This window comes from Phalaenopsis equestris, unplaced genomic scaffold (assembly GCF_001263595.1).
Source record: "Phalaenopsis equestris unplaced genomic scaffold, ASM126359v1 Scaffold000414, whole genome shotgun sequence".
NCBI classification, from domain to species: domain Eukaryota; kingdom Viridiplantae; phylum Streptophyta; class Magnoliopsida; order Asparagales; family Orchidaceae; genus Phalaenopsis; species Phalaenopsis equestris.
In genome coordinates, this window is record NW_018164855.1 from 32,028 (window position 1) to 50,588 (window position 18,561).

The 18,561-nt window shown below is 36.2% G+C and overlaps 3 protein-coding genes across 3 annotated transcripts in view; all 3 read left to right on the plus strand.

Annotated features, from left to right (window-relative positions):
• The window catches only part of LOC110027110 (disease resistance protein RGA2-like), a 23,585-nt gene extending 7,756 nt beyond the window's left edge, over positions 1-15,829 (plus strand). The window contains exon 3 of the transcript XR_002294303.1: positions 15,788-15,829. The gene's annotated coding sequence lies outside the window, so the exon portion shown is untranslated. The remainder of the gene's footprint in view (positions 1-15,787) is intronic.
• LOC110027111 (probable nucleoredoxin 1) overlaps positions 1-18,561 on the plus strand; it is a 66,553-nt gene that overhangs the window by 28,337 nt on the left and 19,655 nt on the right. The gene's annotated exons all lie outside the window — the stretch shown is intronic.
• On the plus strand, positions 11,195-13,069 carry LOC110027112 (putative disease resistance protein RGA1). Its single transcript, XM_020728407.1, has 3 exons — positions 11,195-11,411; positions 11,572-12,435; positions 12,511-13,069. The coding sequence occupies exons 2-3, from the start codon at positions 11,596-11,598 to the stop codon at positions 12,994-12,996; spliced, it is 1,326 nt and encodes a 441-aa protein (XP_020584066.1). The 5' UTR covers positions 11,195-11,411; positions 11,572-11,595; the 3' UTR covers positions 12,997-13,069.

The following is an 18,561-nucleotide window of genomic DNA, read 5'->3' on the forward strand; positions in this document are numbered from 1 at the left end:
TAATTTCTCTATAATTTGCACACTCTTGTGCATCCCCTTTGTTCTTAAAAATGGGGACCAAAATACTCTTCCTCTACTCCTCAGACATCTTTTTAGTTTTTAAAATAATATTAAAGAGTTTAGTAAACCAAGAAACTCCCAAATCTCCTAAATTTTTTCACACTTTAATTGGGATATCATCAAGTCCTATAGACTTTCCACCACTATTTTTCTTTAAAGTCTCAACTTCTTTTTTACTAATGCGGCGGTAAAAAAAAAACAGTTTATTATTATTAACGATATTAAAATCTCTAAGGTCGATCGTATTTTCATAAACTTCATTAAAAAGTTTATCAAAATAACTTACTCACCTATGTTGAATATCTTTTTATAAGAAAAGCACATTTTGATCGTCATCTTTAATACACTTTACTTGAGTTAAATCTTTACTTTTTTTTTTCTCTTTGTTTGGCTAGTTTATACATATATTTTTCATCCTCCTTAGTACCTAATCTATTATAAAGATTACTAAGGATTCCTAAGAATAAAATTTTTAGCGTCACAGATTGTTCTTTTAGACTCCCTACAGATTGTTTGATATTTCTCCCTGTTATCTAAGTTTTTACATTTAAACCAATTTTTTATAACATAACTTCTTACATTTTATCTTTTTTTGCACACTATTATTCTACCAACTATTTTTATTAATAGAAAATTTTTCTTTTGATTCTCCAAGTACATCTTTTGCTACTTGTTTAATAGTGTTTGTAACTATATCCCACATAGCGTTTGCATCTTCATGAACATCCCAAATTTTGAAATCTTGAATGTTACTCATAAAAATAATTTTATTTGTGTCTTTTAAGTTCCTCATCTAATTCTACGATGAAAAGTCATACTATTCTTTTTTTTACAACTCTTTATCTTAAAATTTAGAATTAATAATCGATGTTGGGTATTTAAATCCTCACTTAGAATGACCTTACAATCTTTGCAATCTCGACGACCTCTTATTCTCATAAGAAAATAATCAATTTGTGTTTTGTTAGATTCATTCTTATAAGTAATAAGATGCTCATCCATTTTCTTAAATAATGTATTAGTAATGACAAAATCATACACAAAAGGAAAGTCTAAAATGACTTTACCTTCTTCATTAGTCACTCTAAAGCCGTAGCCATCATGAATATTTCTGAAATCTTCTACCACTCTATCGACATGTCCATTTAAATCGCCTCTAATAAAAATTCTTTCCTCAAGAGGTATCATTTGTATTAAGTCTTCTAAGTCATTCCAAAATTTATCTAAACCTACTTGAGAAGCATAAACACTTATAATATTAAAAATCTCAGTATCAGTAATAATCTTAAGGGCCATAATTTTATCCCCAACTCTAATAATTTTTACAACATTATCTTCCAAACTCTTATATATAATTATACTTACATCATTTCTAGTATGACTCTGACCGGAATACCAATGTTTAAAACATAAATTATCAATCTTGTTAACATTTTCTCCAACCCATTTAGTTTCTTGAATACATAAGATATTAATCTTTCAATGAAGCATAATATCAACTAATTCCAGTAATTTACCATTGCGAGTACTTGTATTCCAAGATTTTATCATAATATTAGTTACATTAGTTTCATGGACTAATTTCTTTACCAGCATTCGTCTGTTATGTGATAACTCTTGCTTATTTGACACTACACGCAGGTGCTGGTGGAGCGACCATTGCACATTTTTCATTGTATTCAGGTTATACAGCCCAGATCATGTACTTAAAGAGTAAAAAAAAAGCATTGAAACATACTTTAAAAGGCCAAAAAATCTCCAAACCAGACAAATTTGTAGTCGATTTAAGCGTCTCAACGAGACAAATCCAACGAGCCTAAGATCACCTAAATTTGACATCATTAAAACATTCAAATACTCATAAAACTACATCTGATCAGAGAATTACCCTGAGTCATCCGATGAAGTCGTTTAGATTGATACAATATTTATGAATGATTTCATTCTTAAAATCTATAAATCATCACTCTCTTCATGAAGGTCTATTTAGACCTCGAGGAGAAGCTAAAGGAGCTCCAAGTTCTTGAGGATTCCCAAGATCCAAAGCCTGGTCGTCGTTATTATTGGACCATTGTTGCACGGCCGCCAACGTTGTCGTCGCCGCCGCCGCCAAGACCACTCATGAAGGTCTATGTAGCCCTCGAGGAGAAGCTAAAGGAGCTCCAAGTTCTTGAGGATTCCCAAGATCCAAAGCCTGGTCGTCGTTATTATTGGACCATTGTTGCACGGCCGCCAACGTTGTCGTCGCCGCCGCCGCCAAGACCACTGTTGCGCAACTACCACCGTCGTTGCAATTGTACCATCGTCATCTGACCACCATCACCACTAGACCACCATGCATAGCGACTAAAGTCGTCACCACCATCGTTGACCAACCTTTATTGCTCGGCCACCACTGTTGTAATCACTAAACCAGCGTCATTTGGCCGCCACAGTCCCTGCCTTGCCAACACCGTCGAACCATCACAATCCTTGTCACTATACCTAGGGCTGTCAAAACGGATCGCTGTTCGCGAACAGCTCGTGTTGAACTCGTTATGGAGCTTGTGTTTAATTCAATCGCTAAACAAAAGAGCCGAACACAACAATTTTTTGACCTCGAGATATAAACGAGCCGAACAAAGATAAAATTTGTTCGTTCGTGTTTTGGTAATGTGTATTATTTTTAAATAATTTAATTGACTACAACGCTACAAAAATTTATAATCAATTAAAATTACTAATTAAAAATAGAATAAAATAATATTAAATTCTATTTAAATTAATATTTTAATATAAATAAAGAGATTTAATTCTCGCCTTACTCTTAACATTCTATGGTTGTGTGACTAGGGTTGTCAAAATAGTTCATTTTTCGTGAATAGCTCGTGTTCGGCTCAATAAGCAATCAAACCAAGCACAAACAAATTTTTTGAGCTCGATATACAAACGAGTCGAACACGAACAATGATATTGTTTAACAAGTAGAGTCTAAACTCGCTCAAACTCGACTCATTTACACCCTTAAGAACTGCATGCATGACTAGGGTTATTAAAATGATTTTTTGTTCGCGAACAATTCGTGTTCGACTCGCTAAACAGACTAGCCCAATAAGAACAAATTTTTGGTGTTCGAAATATAAACGAGTCGAACACAAACAGTTTTATTTTTTAATGAGCAGGACACGAGCTCAGCCCAGGCTCGCTCGTGTTTGGCTTGTTTACACCCTTAAGTGGGCCACCGTTTTCTGGTCATCATTATCGTTGCCCCTGTCGGACCAATGTTGTACTTGTCAGACCACCATTTTCTGGCCACCCCCACCGCCAAACCACTACTGTCTGGTCAACATCGTATGACTACTACCGCAACCAGACCATCGTTTATTGGCTTGTACTATCGTCACTAATGGACCACCGCCACCCGACCACCGCCTTCACCATCGCAAGACCACTGCTATCTAGCCGTCGCCGCCGCCAGACCACTGTTTAACCGGCATGGCCCCATTAAACTCAAGGGTGGTCACGCCACTCTAGCAAGCATCACAGATGAGGGGTCGACGTGATCACATTAGAGACCTGACTTAATTACATCGGGCGCTCTGTCTGGCTAACATGGTCACTCACGCCAACCTTGGGTGTGGTTACACCAAGGGTGGAGGTTGTCGCCAGTGAGCAAGGATTGGATGCGGTCATGCTCCAAAGTGGTGTAATTATGCCAACTCTCTATCTGGCCAGCGTGGTCACACCGAGTGTGGGAGTTGTCAAAATCCACGCGGCTTTTGGTGCGGCTATGTCCATTTTGGGTGTGATCATGCGAAGAGCTAGGCATGTCCTCACCTGTTATGGGCATGGTCATGCCAGACCTTAAGCCCTTTTAACATCCGGAACTCTGTCGAAGTGCCTTTATGACTCATGGGAACTCTAGAGGACTCGATATAAGCAAGACATGATCCTCAGTTCTTCGTAGATGTCGTAATTGCATCTTAACTCTCTAGAATATTCTCCATATGTGTGTCACTGAGTAAAATTGTTCAAATCATCAAATCCATCTGTCCGAGCCTTATGCTCAAGGTACGAACACATGCGAGGTGATTTTGCCGATGACCTACAGTATCGGAATATTCGTACCAACAAGACAACCCCATGACGCAGGAATGAACGTCAACGTGGGGGACATAAAAAAATGATGCCAACTCGTCGATGATCGCCAATGAGTATGACTATGGTGGTACAAACCCCAACTTACTGTGCTTGTAGTGTTCACTTGAAGGTCCTATGGGTTCCTTGAGTTGTGGTAGACCACATATGATCTCAATAAGGTCCTGTATTACTCAGAGAGGATGTCTCGTAAGTGTTGCATAAAAAAATGAATACCAAAATTGATGTTACCTGCCCTATGTATTTTGTCACTCACTTGGCAAAAGTCACATTGATAAACACAACTTATGTAACATTTATTCCGACTATTCAAGGGTCGATAAAGTCTTATAACCTACCTCGACATTATAGAATCATTCAAATTGGTTGTAAAGAAAGGAAGAGTACGACGAAGGAGGGCCCACTGACAGAAGATTATGAGATCTATTTGCCTGATCAAATAAAGCTGTCTGATCCAAGCCCATAAGGCCAAAGCCGATCAAACTATGAGACATGCCAAAGGTGACCAGATGATATAAGAACAAGCCACTCAGCAAGAAATAAGACAAAAGAGTAATCGAGCAAACTACTATAAGAGAGCCGATCCAAAGGAAGATTTGGTTCTCTAGTATCTCCAACCATCTGAAGGATGCCCGGAGCTCCTCATCAGGAGTCAGGGATAGACTGCCGAGCCATATCAATTGACCAACCAATATCGACTAAGCTCAGTGGGCCGAGTTGATCTTGTCACCAAAAGCCAATTAAGCTTAGCAGACTGAGCTAGGTGTATGCTAATACACATAAAATACCAAAAAAATTATAGTGCATACCCCATTAAAATATGGGTAAAAAAAGTAATATCGACATTATGTAACCTCTCCTCTATAAATAGAGGAATCATTTTATGAATAAAAGAGGAATCATTTTATGAATAAAAGAGGATTGACACAACTCAGTGGGCCGAGTTGATTTATGTAATTCACCGATAAATCAAGATTACATAACACTCGACCCTATGAAATATCACTTTCACTAACTCTCAAAAGTAAAATTCACTTTTTCGTATATAGCTTTCTAATACCAACTGTTATAAATATAAATATCAAATTTGTAAGTGTGATAGATGTAAATGCATAAGAATTGTGTGGTATACTTCACTTATATAAAAGAAATAGGCATATGGATGAAATACAAAGGTAAAAAGTTAATTAACTTTCTTAAAAAAAATACATGACCAATATTACAAGTCATGATTTAAAAAAGAAAACTCCCCTTCTTTTTTCCTTCCTGCCTAAAGATCATGGTCAACATTAGAAAAATAAGTTCAAACAAATCTAAAGAAATTAAATTAAATTAAATTAGACGGTCATACGCATTCGCTGCCCAAAGTTATATTAAATTAAGGGTTTGTTTGAGGCAGCTGCATCTTATTCAACTTATCATGATAATCTGGTGATAAGTAGCTGATCCAGATAAGCTGTCTGTCTGTTTGATTTGTGAGTTTAGAGAACAGCTGATTCTAGATAAATAATCATTCTGCCCATATTCTGGATAATCTGTTTAATTTCATTTAATTTAATATAATTTGTATTATTTCTTAATAAATTTACTATTTATCTAATCATTAAATGGTAATCAATTAAATTTAGTATAATTAACTTATATTAAATTAAATTAAGAGCATCTTAAATTTAAAAATATTCACATTAATTTCTATCTAGTAAGGAAATTTTAATTAAACAATTTTATTTGATATATTTGAAAAACTTCTTTGTTTTTTCTTTTGCTGTAAAATGAAAAGAATGAAGTTGTATGTATGTAAATCCCTGCTCCTACCCGAAATCTCCCTTTCTTTCCTTGACATGCGTGAAGGAGAAGAAGAAGTGGGAGAAGAAGAGGTGGGGAGGAGGCGTACCTGGGCGAAGCGTCGCCGGAGAGAGCTCGCAGGAGGAATGGGAAGTTGGCGGAGCCGGGTCTAATCGCGATTGTATCCGTGGTCACTATAAAAGTCGCGAACGAAGAGGAAGTTTCAGCCTGCGACGAGCAAGACTTCGGCCTACGACGAGGAGGGAAGCTTCTGTCTGCGACGAGGAGGGATGCTTCGGCTTGCGACGAGGAGAGACTCTTCTCTCTCGATGGGATGAGAGAGAGAGAGAGAGAGAGAGAGAGAGAGAGAGAGAGAGAGAGAGAGAGAGAGAGAGAGAGAGAGAGAGAGAGAGAGAGAGAGAGAGAGAGAGAGAGAGAGAGAGAGAGAGAGAGAGAGAGAGAGAGAGAGAGAGAATTTTGGGTGAAAATTTTCAAATAAATTTTTAATCAAAATATTATCAAAATTATTGGATTAAGATTTATGAATGAATATAATATTTTGAAAATCTATACAAAATTATATTTTTTTTATTTGAAAATAAATTTAATAATTACACGATATATTCTGATATAAAATCCTAATAACATGCCACATAATGTTGAATTGACACATTTATAATCTAAAACACCCCTAAAATTCATTACCACTAATAAGTTTAACATTACACCCACATTCATAAAAATACAAATTGTTGAACTAGAATAACAAAAACCAAATTAAACGATACCGTATTTCGAACTAATTATAAAACATTTTGCTAACCTTTCCTCTACCTATAAATCATCATTACTTGTCTTCAAACTTGCCAGATACATGTTAAGCCTGAAGTGAACCTTTAGTTGTGGAGAAAATATTATGTTCGATTAATTAGACTTGCGTATGACGATGTGAACTGTAATACTTCGTGCGTTCGACAACGTGATGTGATATAAGACAAGATTTATGACAGAAGGATTTACACAACGAGAAGGGATCGATTATGAGGAGGTGTTCTCTCCAGTATTCAAGCATCCCTCAATTCATGCTCTCTCAGCACTTGTAGCACATTACAGTCTGATCTTGAAACAGCTCAATGTGGAGGAAATATTGCGTACGTAAATCGTAGTTGTGGATTGGGGGTATTCATGTGGTATTGTGGTGATATTGCAAAATAATACCACTACAATACCACCAATCTGCACCTAATCCGCATCTATCTCGTCTGCACGCAAAATTTTTTCCAATATGAAGACTACATTTCTACACATGTAATTATAAGAGGAGACCTACATATTGCAACCACCTAGATATGGAGCATCAAAATAGTTAGTTTGCAAACTGAACAAGTTTTTGTATGGGTTGAAGCAATCACCATAACAATGGTGTATAAAAATTGATCAATTCATGAGGGGACAAGAGTACACGAGGAGCTAGTATAGTTATTGTGCATATTTCAAGAAGTTGGCCAATGACGAGTTCATTTACTTGCTTTTGTATGATGATAAGATGTGAATTACATATGTCAATCAAATTGAGGTTGATAGGATGAACAACCAATTTTTCAAATATTTAAAAATGAAAAAGTTGGGTGAAGCTCAAAAAATTCTTGGCATGGAGATTCTCAAGGAGAAGAAAGCTCGAAAAAATTGGCATTCGTAAGGAACTTATGTTCGTATGGATTCTTTCTTTTCGTGGATATAGGCGAATCAATTCAACAACAAACCACATAAATCTATTGTGTTTGATTTTTGTTGTGTGAATTTCCTCGTTTCCGCAATATTTTCGCATAAAGAAAACGCCGCATTCATTGTACATGAAGTTAAAAATGCGATTATTTTGTAAATTCCCTTTCGTTTCCTACCCAAAAAAAGGTAAAAGGTAAAGCTATAATTTAATGAAAAATAAATTAAATTTCTTGGAGAGACTATTATTAAACCAAAAAAGTTTTTTACATACCAAATATCAAAATATCAAATATATAATTTTAACTGATTAAATTTTAAATATAATATTTTTAATCACAAAAAAAAAATCACTTAAAACATCATGATTGAGTTTAGGAGGATAAAAAAAGGACTAAAATATTATATATAAAATTTAGGTTATTAAAATAATTTACTTAATCAAATTATAAAGCATTAACTACTTAATGCAAAAAAAAAAAATCAATAATTTTTGTTTCTCCAAAAATAAGGATAAATATTACACTCCCTTGAAAATTTGTACAATTTAAAACATCATTTTTTATAATATTAAAAACATAAACATATAAAGAAATACATGTAAAATTGAGCCATGGCATTGAATGATCCCTTCAACAAGAAAAATTATTATGTAAGGAGTCTATATTCATATAAGCTACACGTACAAAAAGAAAAATTATTCCATACGAACAGCGCATGCAGCGTTGTTCGATCTCGGCCGTCAAATAAAAATTTTTTGTTTTTTTTTATTTTAAATGGGGCCTACTAGAATACAGTTTTGCTGCGATCGACAGTCAGGATCGGACAGCGCATGCATCGATATAAAATAATTTATCCGTATAATAATATGTGTATGATAATATAAAAAATTGTTGTAGGTAGAGTTGTCTAAAAGGTTCGTTGTTCGAGAACAGCTCGTTTTCTGCTCTTTAAGTAGCTCATATTTGAATCGTTCACTAAATAAATGAGCCAAATAAGAATAATTTTTTGTGTCTGAATATAAACAAAATAAACACGAACAATTATATTTTTTAAGGATCCAAATATGAGGTGAACTCAAGCACGCTAGGATTCACCACGTTTACACCCATAATTGTAGGCTTAGTCCGCAAAGAGTGGGACTCAATAGATAATATTACAATATTCTGGTAGACTTTGTCTAAAAGCATGATCATGGCGAAAGCCTGTTTTTCATCTGCTGCCTAGGGCAGTCAAAACAGCTAAACAGCTCAATGTGGAGGAAATATTGCGTACGTAAACCGTAGTTGTGGATTGGGGGTAGTCATGTGGTATTGTGGTGATATTGGAAAATAATACCACTACAATACTACAAATCTGCACCTAATCCGCATCTATCTCGTCTGCACGCAAAATTTTTTCCAATATGAAGACTACATTTCTACACATGTAATTATAAGAGGAGACCTACATATTGCAACCACCTAGATATGGAGCATCAAAATAGTTAGTTTGCAAACTGAACAAGTTTTTGTATGGGTTGAAGCAATCACCATAACAATGGTGTATAAAAATTAATCAATTCATGAGGGGACAAGAGTACACGAAGAGCTAGTATAGAAGTTGGCCAATGATGAGTTCATTTACTTGCTTTTGTATGATGATAAAATGTGAATTACATATGTCAATCAAATTGAAGTTGATAGGATGAACAACCAATTTTTTAAATATTTAAAAATGAAAAAGTTGGGTGAAGCTCAAAAAATTCTTGGCATGGAGATTCTCAAGGAGAAGAAAGCTCGAAAAAATTGGCATTCGTAAGGAACTTATGTTCGTATGGATTCTTTCTTTTCGTGGATATAGGCGAATCAATTCAACAACAAATCACATAAATCTATTGTGTTTGATTTTTGCTGTGTGAATTTCCTCGTTTCCGCAATGTTTTCGCACGCCACATTCATTGTACATGAAATTAAAAATGCGATTATTTTGTAAATTCCCTTTCGCTTCCTACCCAAAAAAGGTAAAGCTATAATTTAATGAAAAATAAATTAAATTTCTTGGAGAGACTATTATTAAACCAAAAAAGTTTTTTACATACCAAATATCAAAATATCAAATATATAATTTTAACTGATTAAATTTTAAATATAATATTTTTAATCACAAAAAAAAAATCACTTAAAACATCATGATTGAGTTTAGGAGGATAAAAAAAGGACTAAAATATTATATATAAAATTTAGGTTATTAAAATAATTTACTTAATCAAATTATAAAGCATTAACTACTTAATGCAAAAAAAAAAAAAATCAATAATTTTTGTTTCTCCAATAATAAGGATCCCTTGAAAATTTGTACAATTTAAAACCTCATTTTTTATAATATTAAAAACATAAACATATAAAGAAATCCATGTAAAATTGAGTCATGGCATTGAATGATCCCTTCAACAAGAAAAATTATTATGTACAGAGTCTATATTCATATAAGCTACACGTACAAAAAGAAAAATTATTTCATACGAACAGCGCATGCATTTCTGCATCGAATAAATTTTTATGATAAAATTTTTTATATTATCATACACATATTATTATGTACAGAAATGCATGCGCTGTTCGATCTCGGCCGTCGAATAAATTTTTTTTATTTTTTTTTATTTTAAATGGGGCCCACTAGAATACAATTTTGCTGTGATCGACGGTCGGAATCGGACAGCACATGCTTCGATATGGAATAATTTATCCGTATAAAAATATGTGTATGATAATATAAAAAATTGTTGTAGGTAGAGTTGTCTAAAAGGTTCGTTGTTCGAGAACAACTCGTTTTCTGCTCTTTAAGTAGCTCATGTTTGAATCGTTCACTAAATAAATGTGCCAAATAAGATTAATTTTTTGTGTCTGAATATAAACAAAATAAACACGAACAATTATATTTTTTAAGGATCCAAATATGAGGTGAACTCAAGCACGCTAGGATTCACCACGTTTACACCCATAATTGTAGGCTTAGTCCGCAAAGAGTGGGACTCAATAGATAATATTACAATATTCTGGTAGACTTTGTCTAAAAGCATGATCATGGCGAAAGCCTGTTTTTCATCTGCTGCCTAGGGCAGTCAAAACAGCTAGTTGTTCGCGAACAGTTCGTGTTCGGCTAGTTAAGAAGCTCGTGTTCGGCTCGTTAATTTCATTCGATAAGTTAACAAGCCGAACACGAACTAAGATGTGCTCGTTCGTGTTCGGCTCGTTTTGGCTCTATATACTACTCATCAAGTTTATATTTATATATATATTAAGCAGTATTTTAAAAAAGTCTAATTAACTACAAGGCTACAAATATTTATAACCAATTAAAATATTGATTAAGAAAATATAATAAAAATTATTAAACTAGATTCAAATGATGTTTCAATAAACGAGCCGCACATAAACACACTTTTTGAGCTTGAAATATAAACGAGCCAGACACGAGCTGAGGTTGGCTCGCTCCTGTTCGGCTCGTTTACACCCAGTGCTGCCTCGACGAGGAGACCACGAAAGCGGTGACGAACTCGGAGCATAGTTCGGAAGACGAAGGGTACTTGCTGGAAACCGACGGCCGACGGATGTCCGGCGGAAACTCGATCGGCGCCGACTGGAGCTCTACGAGGAAGGCTGAGTGAAATTTCTGTAGATCTGACTACTCTTTAAGTCTCTGGATTTCGCAAATCGCATTGGAAGGTTAGTTGTTCGGGTGATTTCAACACTTCAATGGGGATTTACATACATCGCACACAAAATATAGGAATTTATGCTATGTAAAAATCTCCCAATTATAATTACGCATATCTAACACGCCTTAAACTTGTGGGGGGAATTTTACTCTTTTTCTCTTGTTCAGTTCTGCTCTGCCTTGATCGGTTCCATGGAAGAATGGTTTGGTGGTCCAATCATGGAGAAGCTCATCAGCACTGGCTTTGAGTACTTGAAACGTCAAGCCAGATGGCAGACAGGCATGAAGGAGGAGCTGGAAAGGTTGCGAGAGAACTACCCCAAGATCCAAGCCGTGGTCCTTGCTTCCAGCCAAGCACAGATCACAGACAAAAACTCGGATTTGAACAAATGGCTGTGGCAGCTACGGGATGCCATAGATGAAGCAGATGATGTGCTCGATGAGTTTGAGTACATGAAGCATGAAAATCAGCTGAACGAAAACAAGGAGCAAACAAAGCTGCGTTCTGCCATGAGCTCCATGAAGAAAGGAATTGTTAAAATTGGTAAACGTGCTCTCCAAATTGATCCCTTATTGAAAAAACTGGAGGAGGTTGTGAAGAAGCTTGATAGAGTATCAGCTGATGTTGGCAATTTTCTTCATCTTTTAGAAAGCACAAAGCAGGAGCAACAGGAGCAGTTGATTGATTTGTACAAAACACGTGAAACGGGATCCTTGCCTAAAAATGATCTTATTGGTCGAGTTAAAGAAAAGGAATTTGTTATGCAGTGGTTGAGGAAGCCATCAAATGAAAATGAGACTCTTAGTACTAGCACTACTTCGTACGGGAGCAACATTTCTCTTCTCTCTATAGTGGGTCATGGTGGTATGGGGAAGACAACTCTCTTGCAACATGTCTATGAAGATGAAATCACAAGGGAATTTAATCTTAAAATGTGGGTTTGCGTTTCCAATAACTTTGATGTGAAAAAAGTTATTAGAGATATGCTGGAATGTCTTAAAATGAAGAAGCCTGATTTGGAGTCACTTGAGGCACTTCAAAGAAGTCTTAAATCTGAGGTGATTGCCAAGAAGTTCTTACTTGTGCTTGATGACATTTGGGAGGAGTCACTTCAAAGAAGTCTTAAATCTGAGGTGATTGCCAAGAAGTTCTTACTTGTGCTGGATGACATTTGGGAGGAGTCAGAGGAGCAGGATAAAAGCAAATGGGAGAATGTGCTCGCTCCTCTGACTTATGGAAGTTTGGGAAGTAAGATTTTGACAACAACTCGGATGGATTCTGTTGCATTGATGATTGCAAAGGTGATTAATAAGAAGAAGGAAACATTTAGATTGGAGGGCTTGGAGGAGGATGCCTGTTTACATCTCCTCAACAATCATGCTTTTGCTAATGTAGAGAATCCTGATGTTCATCATCCTAAATTAAGATCCATAGCAGTTGAGATTGTAAAAAAGGTTCATGGATCTCCGTTAGCAGCAAAGGTCATGGGTGGTGTTTTGAATTCTAACTTGAATGAAAGGCATTGGATGAAAGTTTTAAATAGTGATATTGGAAATGGAGAAATGGGCAGAAATGATATATTTCCAATCTGAAGATTGAGCTATATGTTTCTACCAAAGCCTCTACAAAATTGTTTCTCATTTTGTGGCATATTTGCAGCAGATCATTTTTTTGATAAAGATGATTTAGTCCGAATGTGGATTGCTTTGAGTTTCATTCATACATCTAATGTTCGAGGAGGAGAAAGTATGGAGGATATTGGAAGAAAGTATTTCGAGGTTTTGCTACAAAAATCTTTTTTTCAGACTAAATTTGGCCAATATTATACCATGCATGATTTATTACATGAATTGGCACAATCTATTTCTGCACAGGAGTGTTTTAGAGTTATGGGTGATGAAAAGTTACTTTCTACAATTCTTCCTGAGAGTATTCGACACTTATCTGTTGAAACTAAAAATTTAGATGTGCTTAGAATGGTGACAAAATTTAGAAAATTACGTTCACTTCATTTGACTTACTTAGTAGATGATCAAGATTTTTTGTGTATACTCGGTGAAATCTTCAAAGCATCAAGAAGCATACGTTTGTTATATATAGATGCTGGAGTCTTGAAAGTGATACTTGAAAATGATGCCCGAGGCAATTAAATATTTGATACACCTTCGATACTTAAGGCTTGAATGTAATCTCCTGGGCTGCCAAGATCTTTAAGTAGTCTTTATCAATTGCAATTCATAGTCTGTGATTTTTTTCCAAGAATTATTCTTTCTCATGATTTCTTACCAAGGGATATGAACAACCTTTTTAATCTTCATTATCTGCAATTACCCTGGGATCACTTCCCTGGGTTGTATGGGATTGGTAAGTTAAACTCACTTGAAGAACTCGATGGATTTTATGTTAAGAAAGAGGAAGGTTATAGAATTGGGGAGCTGGAGTATATGAATAAACTTCATCAATTAAGAATCAAACACGTGGAAAATGTGAAGGAACCAAAAGAGGCTTGCAGTGCTAAATTATGTGATAAAAAAAACCTTACGGATTTGTGCTTGGAATGGGGTGATGCTCCTCACTTTGGTATAGAGCGTAAAGTTTTTGATCCCAACTTAGATGAGAAGGTACTGGACAACCTTCAACCCCATAACACCCTAAAGAATTTGAGTATAAATGCATACATGGGTGCCAGGTCTGCAATATGGATGAACAAGGCCCATTTGATCTCCAATCTAGAGCGCATCCAACTGGGTGAGTGTTTGGAGTGGGAAACTCTTCCACCTTTTGGGCAGCTTCCCTTCCTCAAGTTTCTGTATCTTCATAACATGCCAAAAATAAAACGATTCGGTACTAAATTCTATGGGAATGATGAGGATTGTGTCTTTCCATCATTAGGTGTGCTACGTATTGAGAAATTGGAAGCAATGGAGGTTTGGTTTGATGCTGCAGCAACAATATATGATTGTCTGTTTCCTTGCTTGACTGAATTGTATCTAAAAGATTGCCCAAATTTGCAAGAGTTGCCCTCTTTGCCTCCTATGCTCAAGATATTGAAGATAGATAACATTGGGTGGAAAGCTCTGAACTGGCAACGTGGCACTGGCAACAGTTGCAGCACTTCAAAATCCATTCCCCTTGAAAAATTAAAAGTCTTTCGCTGCCCCAACATTAGATCTCTTCCACTGGCTGAAGAAACAGCGAGACTTGCAGCACTTAGAAAGTTGACAATTGTGGATTGCCGCAATCTCATCTCTCTAAGAGGACTGCAAGAAGTGGAGGCCAATGAGAATCATCAGCTCATACTCAAAAAACTCGTTATAAGCAATCTATCCTGGTTGCAAATGGTGCCGTTGAGAAGTCTCGCCTCCCTTCAAAATCTGAAAATTAAGGATAATAATGAGCTGGTTTCATTTCCAGTTGAGGCAGAACAATGGTTTCTTCAAGTTAGCTCCTCCCTTCGCGAGCTGAAATTTAAAAGGCTCAAGTCCCTGCAGTCCCTTCCTACCATCTTGTCAAGCCTCTCTTCACTCAAGAGTCTATATGTGCATGAGGTTCCTCAGCTCAAGCTATTACCGGCCATCCCCATCTCTCTAGAAAATTTATATCTTATCTCCCTCGAATCATTGCAGTGCTTACAGCCTTTGTCGTACTCTTCTCTCAAGCATCTCTACTTAAGTTTGATTCCACTCCGAAATCTACCAGAACTTCCTTCCTCTTTGTATGAACTGCTTCTGTATAATCTTGAGAAGCTGGATTGCTTGCCGTCTTGCCTCTCTAACCTTCCTTCTCTCCGAAGGCTTTTCATTCTGAACGTTCCTCTGCTCCAGGAATTCCAGCACCTCCCTACCTCCTTGGAAACACTCTCAGTCTTCCGTTGTCAACCGGAGTTTAAGAAGCGCTATCAAAGGCTTGTAGGCTCTGATTGGCACAAGATTTCTCATATTTCTGGAATTTATATTTCTACGGAGCCACCCTGTTTCTTCATACACCGCTGAAAATTCTGGTATTATGAGTCATACCTAACACACCCTGATTTGTACAGCACATAAAACAATGGAATTTACATATTTCACAGCCTCCTAACCTCATTGTTTACATATACAACACTCTGTTACAACGCCAAGTCGGCTGGCAACTTCGCTCAATTGTGCTTCCCTTTGATGATGGACAGAAGAGGGCAACACATGATTGTGTTGCTCGCTGCCATTCTTTAAATAAGTAAGTAATGCAAATTTCATTATCTTTTGCTTATTTCCTTGCAGCAAATAATTTCTTCCCCATGAAAGTTAGAGAAAATGCTTTAAATTTTTATTTTTATTTTCCATTTTTGAGCCAAAGACTTTTTTTGTTCTCTTTATTATTATTTCTTGCTTTGTGAAACTTCAGCACAAGGATGCCAGGAAACCTGCAGGAAGAAGAAAACAGAGAAGAAAACAGAGAAAGAGAGCAACAGAGAAAGAGAGCAAATACGGGAAAGGGGAACTTCATTGCAAATGAATTGATTGTGGTATTTCTTTTATTACTACATTATATTTACTTTTTGTTGTATTCCTTTCCTCTGCGTTTGTTGCTCCTCGTTCTAATCTTCCAGGCTAGGGTACCTCTGCATTTACCCTCTGTTAGTTTTACTAGTCTTAGAAAGTTGACAATTGTAGATTGCCGCAATCTCGTCTCTCTAAGAGGACTGCAAGAAGTGCAGGCCAATGAGAATCATCAGCTCATAATCAATAAACTCGTTATAAGCAATATATCCTGGTTGCAAATGGTGCCATTGAGAAGTCTTGCCTCCATTCAAAATCTGATAATTAAGGATAATAATGAGCTGGTTTCATTTCCAGTTGAGGCAGAACAATGGTTTCTTCAAGTTAGCTCCTCCCTTCGTGAGCTGAAATTTAAAAGGCTCAAATCCCTGCAGTCCCTTCCTACCATCTTGTCAGGCCTCTCTTCACTCAAGTGTCTATATGTGCATGAGGTTCCTCAGCTAAAGCTATTACCGGCCATCCCCATCTCTCTAGAAAATTTATATCTTATCTCCCTCGAATCATTGCGGTGCTTACAGCCTTTGTCGTATTCTTCTCTCAATCATCTCTACTTACATAACTCTCTAGAAAATTTATATCTTATCTCCCTCGAATCATTGCAGTGCTTACAGCCTTTGTCGCACTCTTCTCTCAAGCATCTCTACTTAGGAATGATTCCACTCCGAAATCTGCCAGACCTTCCTTCCTCTTTGTATAGGCTGTCTCTGCATGATCTTGAGAAGCTGGATTGCTTGCCGTCTTGCCTCTCTAACCTTCCTTCTCTCCGAAGGCTTTTCATTCTGAACGTTCCTCTGCTCCAGGAATTACAGCACCTCCCTACCTCCTTGGAAACACTCTCAGTCTACGGTTGTCAACCAGAGTTTAAGAAGCGCTATCAAAGGCTTGTAGGCTCTGATTGGCACAAGATTTCTCATATTTCTGGAATTTATATCTCTACGGAGCCACCCTGTTGCTTCATGCGCCGCTGAAAATTCTGGTATTATGAGTCATGCCTAGCACACCCTGATTTGTACAGCACATAAAACAATGGAATTTACATATTTCACAGCCTCCTAACCTCATTGTTTACATATACAACACTCTGTTACAACGGAGAGTCGGCTGGCAACGTCGCGCAATTGTGCTTCCCTTTGGTGATGATGGACTGAAGAGGGCAACACTGGATCGTGTTGTTCGCTGCCATTCTTTAAAAAAAGTAAGTAATGCAAATTTCATTTTCTATTGCTTATTTCCTTGCAGCAAATACTTTCTTTCTTAAGAAAGCTAGAAAAAAATGCCTTAAATTTTTATTTTTATTTTTCATTTTTGAGCCAAAGACGTTTTTTGCTCTCTTTATTGTTGTTATTTTCTTGCTTTGTGAAACTTCAGCACAAGGATGCCAGGAAACATGCAGGAAGAAGAAAACAGAGAAAGAGAGGAAATACGGGAAAGGGGAACTTCATTGCAAATGAATTGGTTTTGAAACTATGTTTTTTTGGGTTGAGGAAAAATGAATTGGTTTTGAATGGTGCTCCTCGTTATAATCTTCCAGGCTAGGCTCCCTCTGCATTTACCCGCGGTTAGTTTTACAAGCATGCCACTGTGTTGGCTATCTAAATAGACTTGTAATGTTCTGTATTTATGTAAAAAATGGTATAATAAATTTAGTTTTGTCTTGTCTCTTCAGCCTTTGTTCCCATGTCTTTTTTTTTAAACTAATCCCGGAGGAAATTTTATTCAACAAAAATAAAAAATAGGAGGCAGCGACCAAAAAAGACACCACCACCCAAACAACTCAAGCAAAAAAAATAAAAAACTAAAGAACCGAAAAACACCTACAATTCGTACGATAAAAACCTGAAAAAATCATTATCAATACGAATATAATGAATATTTGAAGAATCACCCTTAATCAGATGAGCTAACTCTAGTGGAATCCTAACAGAAAAATTGAATTCTTGAGTCACCTTCTCTTTTAGCTGCCCAGTTAGCGCACCGATTCCCTTCTCGATGAATAAAAATCCAACGAACCAGCAATAACTTGAGGAAAGCAAAGATTTTTTTTCATAGAAATAATAAGAAATCAATGATACTATTTCTTTAGTACAATAGTTCCAAAGTTCCATAGAATCCATTTCAATCTCAATGTAAGACCAATCACATTTAACGCCTAAGAAGAGGGCCATAAATACAGCTTCTGCTTCAGCACAAAGAGATGTAACAACCACAACAGGAGCAGAAAATCGACACACCCCACCAATATCATAATATAAATTGTTCCGACTACAATTAATATTAAATTTTAAACTACCTCTCTAAGTTTTTTTTCCATAAAATTAAATTAGTCACAGGTTTACAATAAGTTGGAATCGCAATATTAGATTTATCAAACATTTTTATCACATCCACTCGCAAATGTTTCTTCATACATCCAAATTTAAGCATTGTCGTTTATCTTTTCTTTGAAGGCGAAGGGTTTTTTTTTCCTCACAATTCACAAGCAATGGGGTGGCACAAAGCTTTAATTTAAATAGGTGCTAAGCTATTTTAAAAAAACAAAGCTGGATTGTATGGCTGATATTAAAATAATTCATTTCAATAAAATAAAAAAAAAGTTAGGATTTAATATGAGGAGAATCA

Coding starts and splice junctions, on each gene's coding strand:
- LOC110027112 (XM_020728407.1), top strand. CDS start 11,596: ATGGAAGAATGGTTTGGTGGTCCAATCATGGAGAAGCTCATCAGCACT. Junction 12,436..12,510: donor CTGATTTGGAGTCACTTGAG/GCACTTCAAAGA, acceptor ATTTGGGAGGAG/TCACTTCAAAGAAGTCTTAA.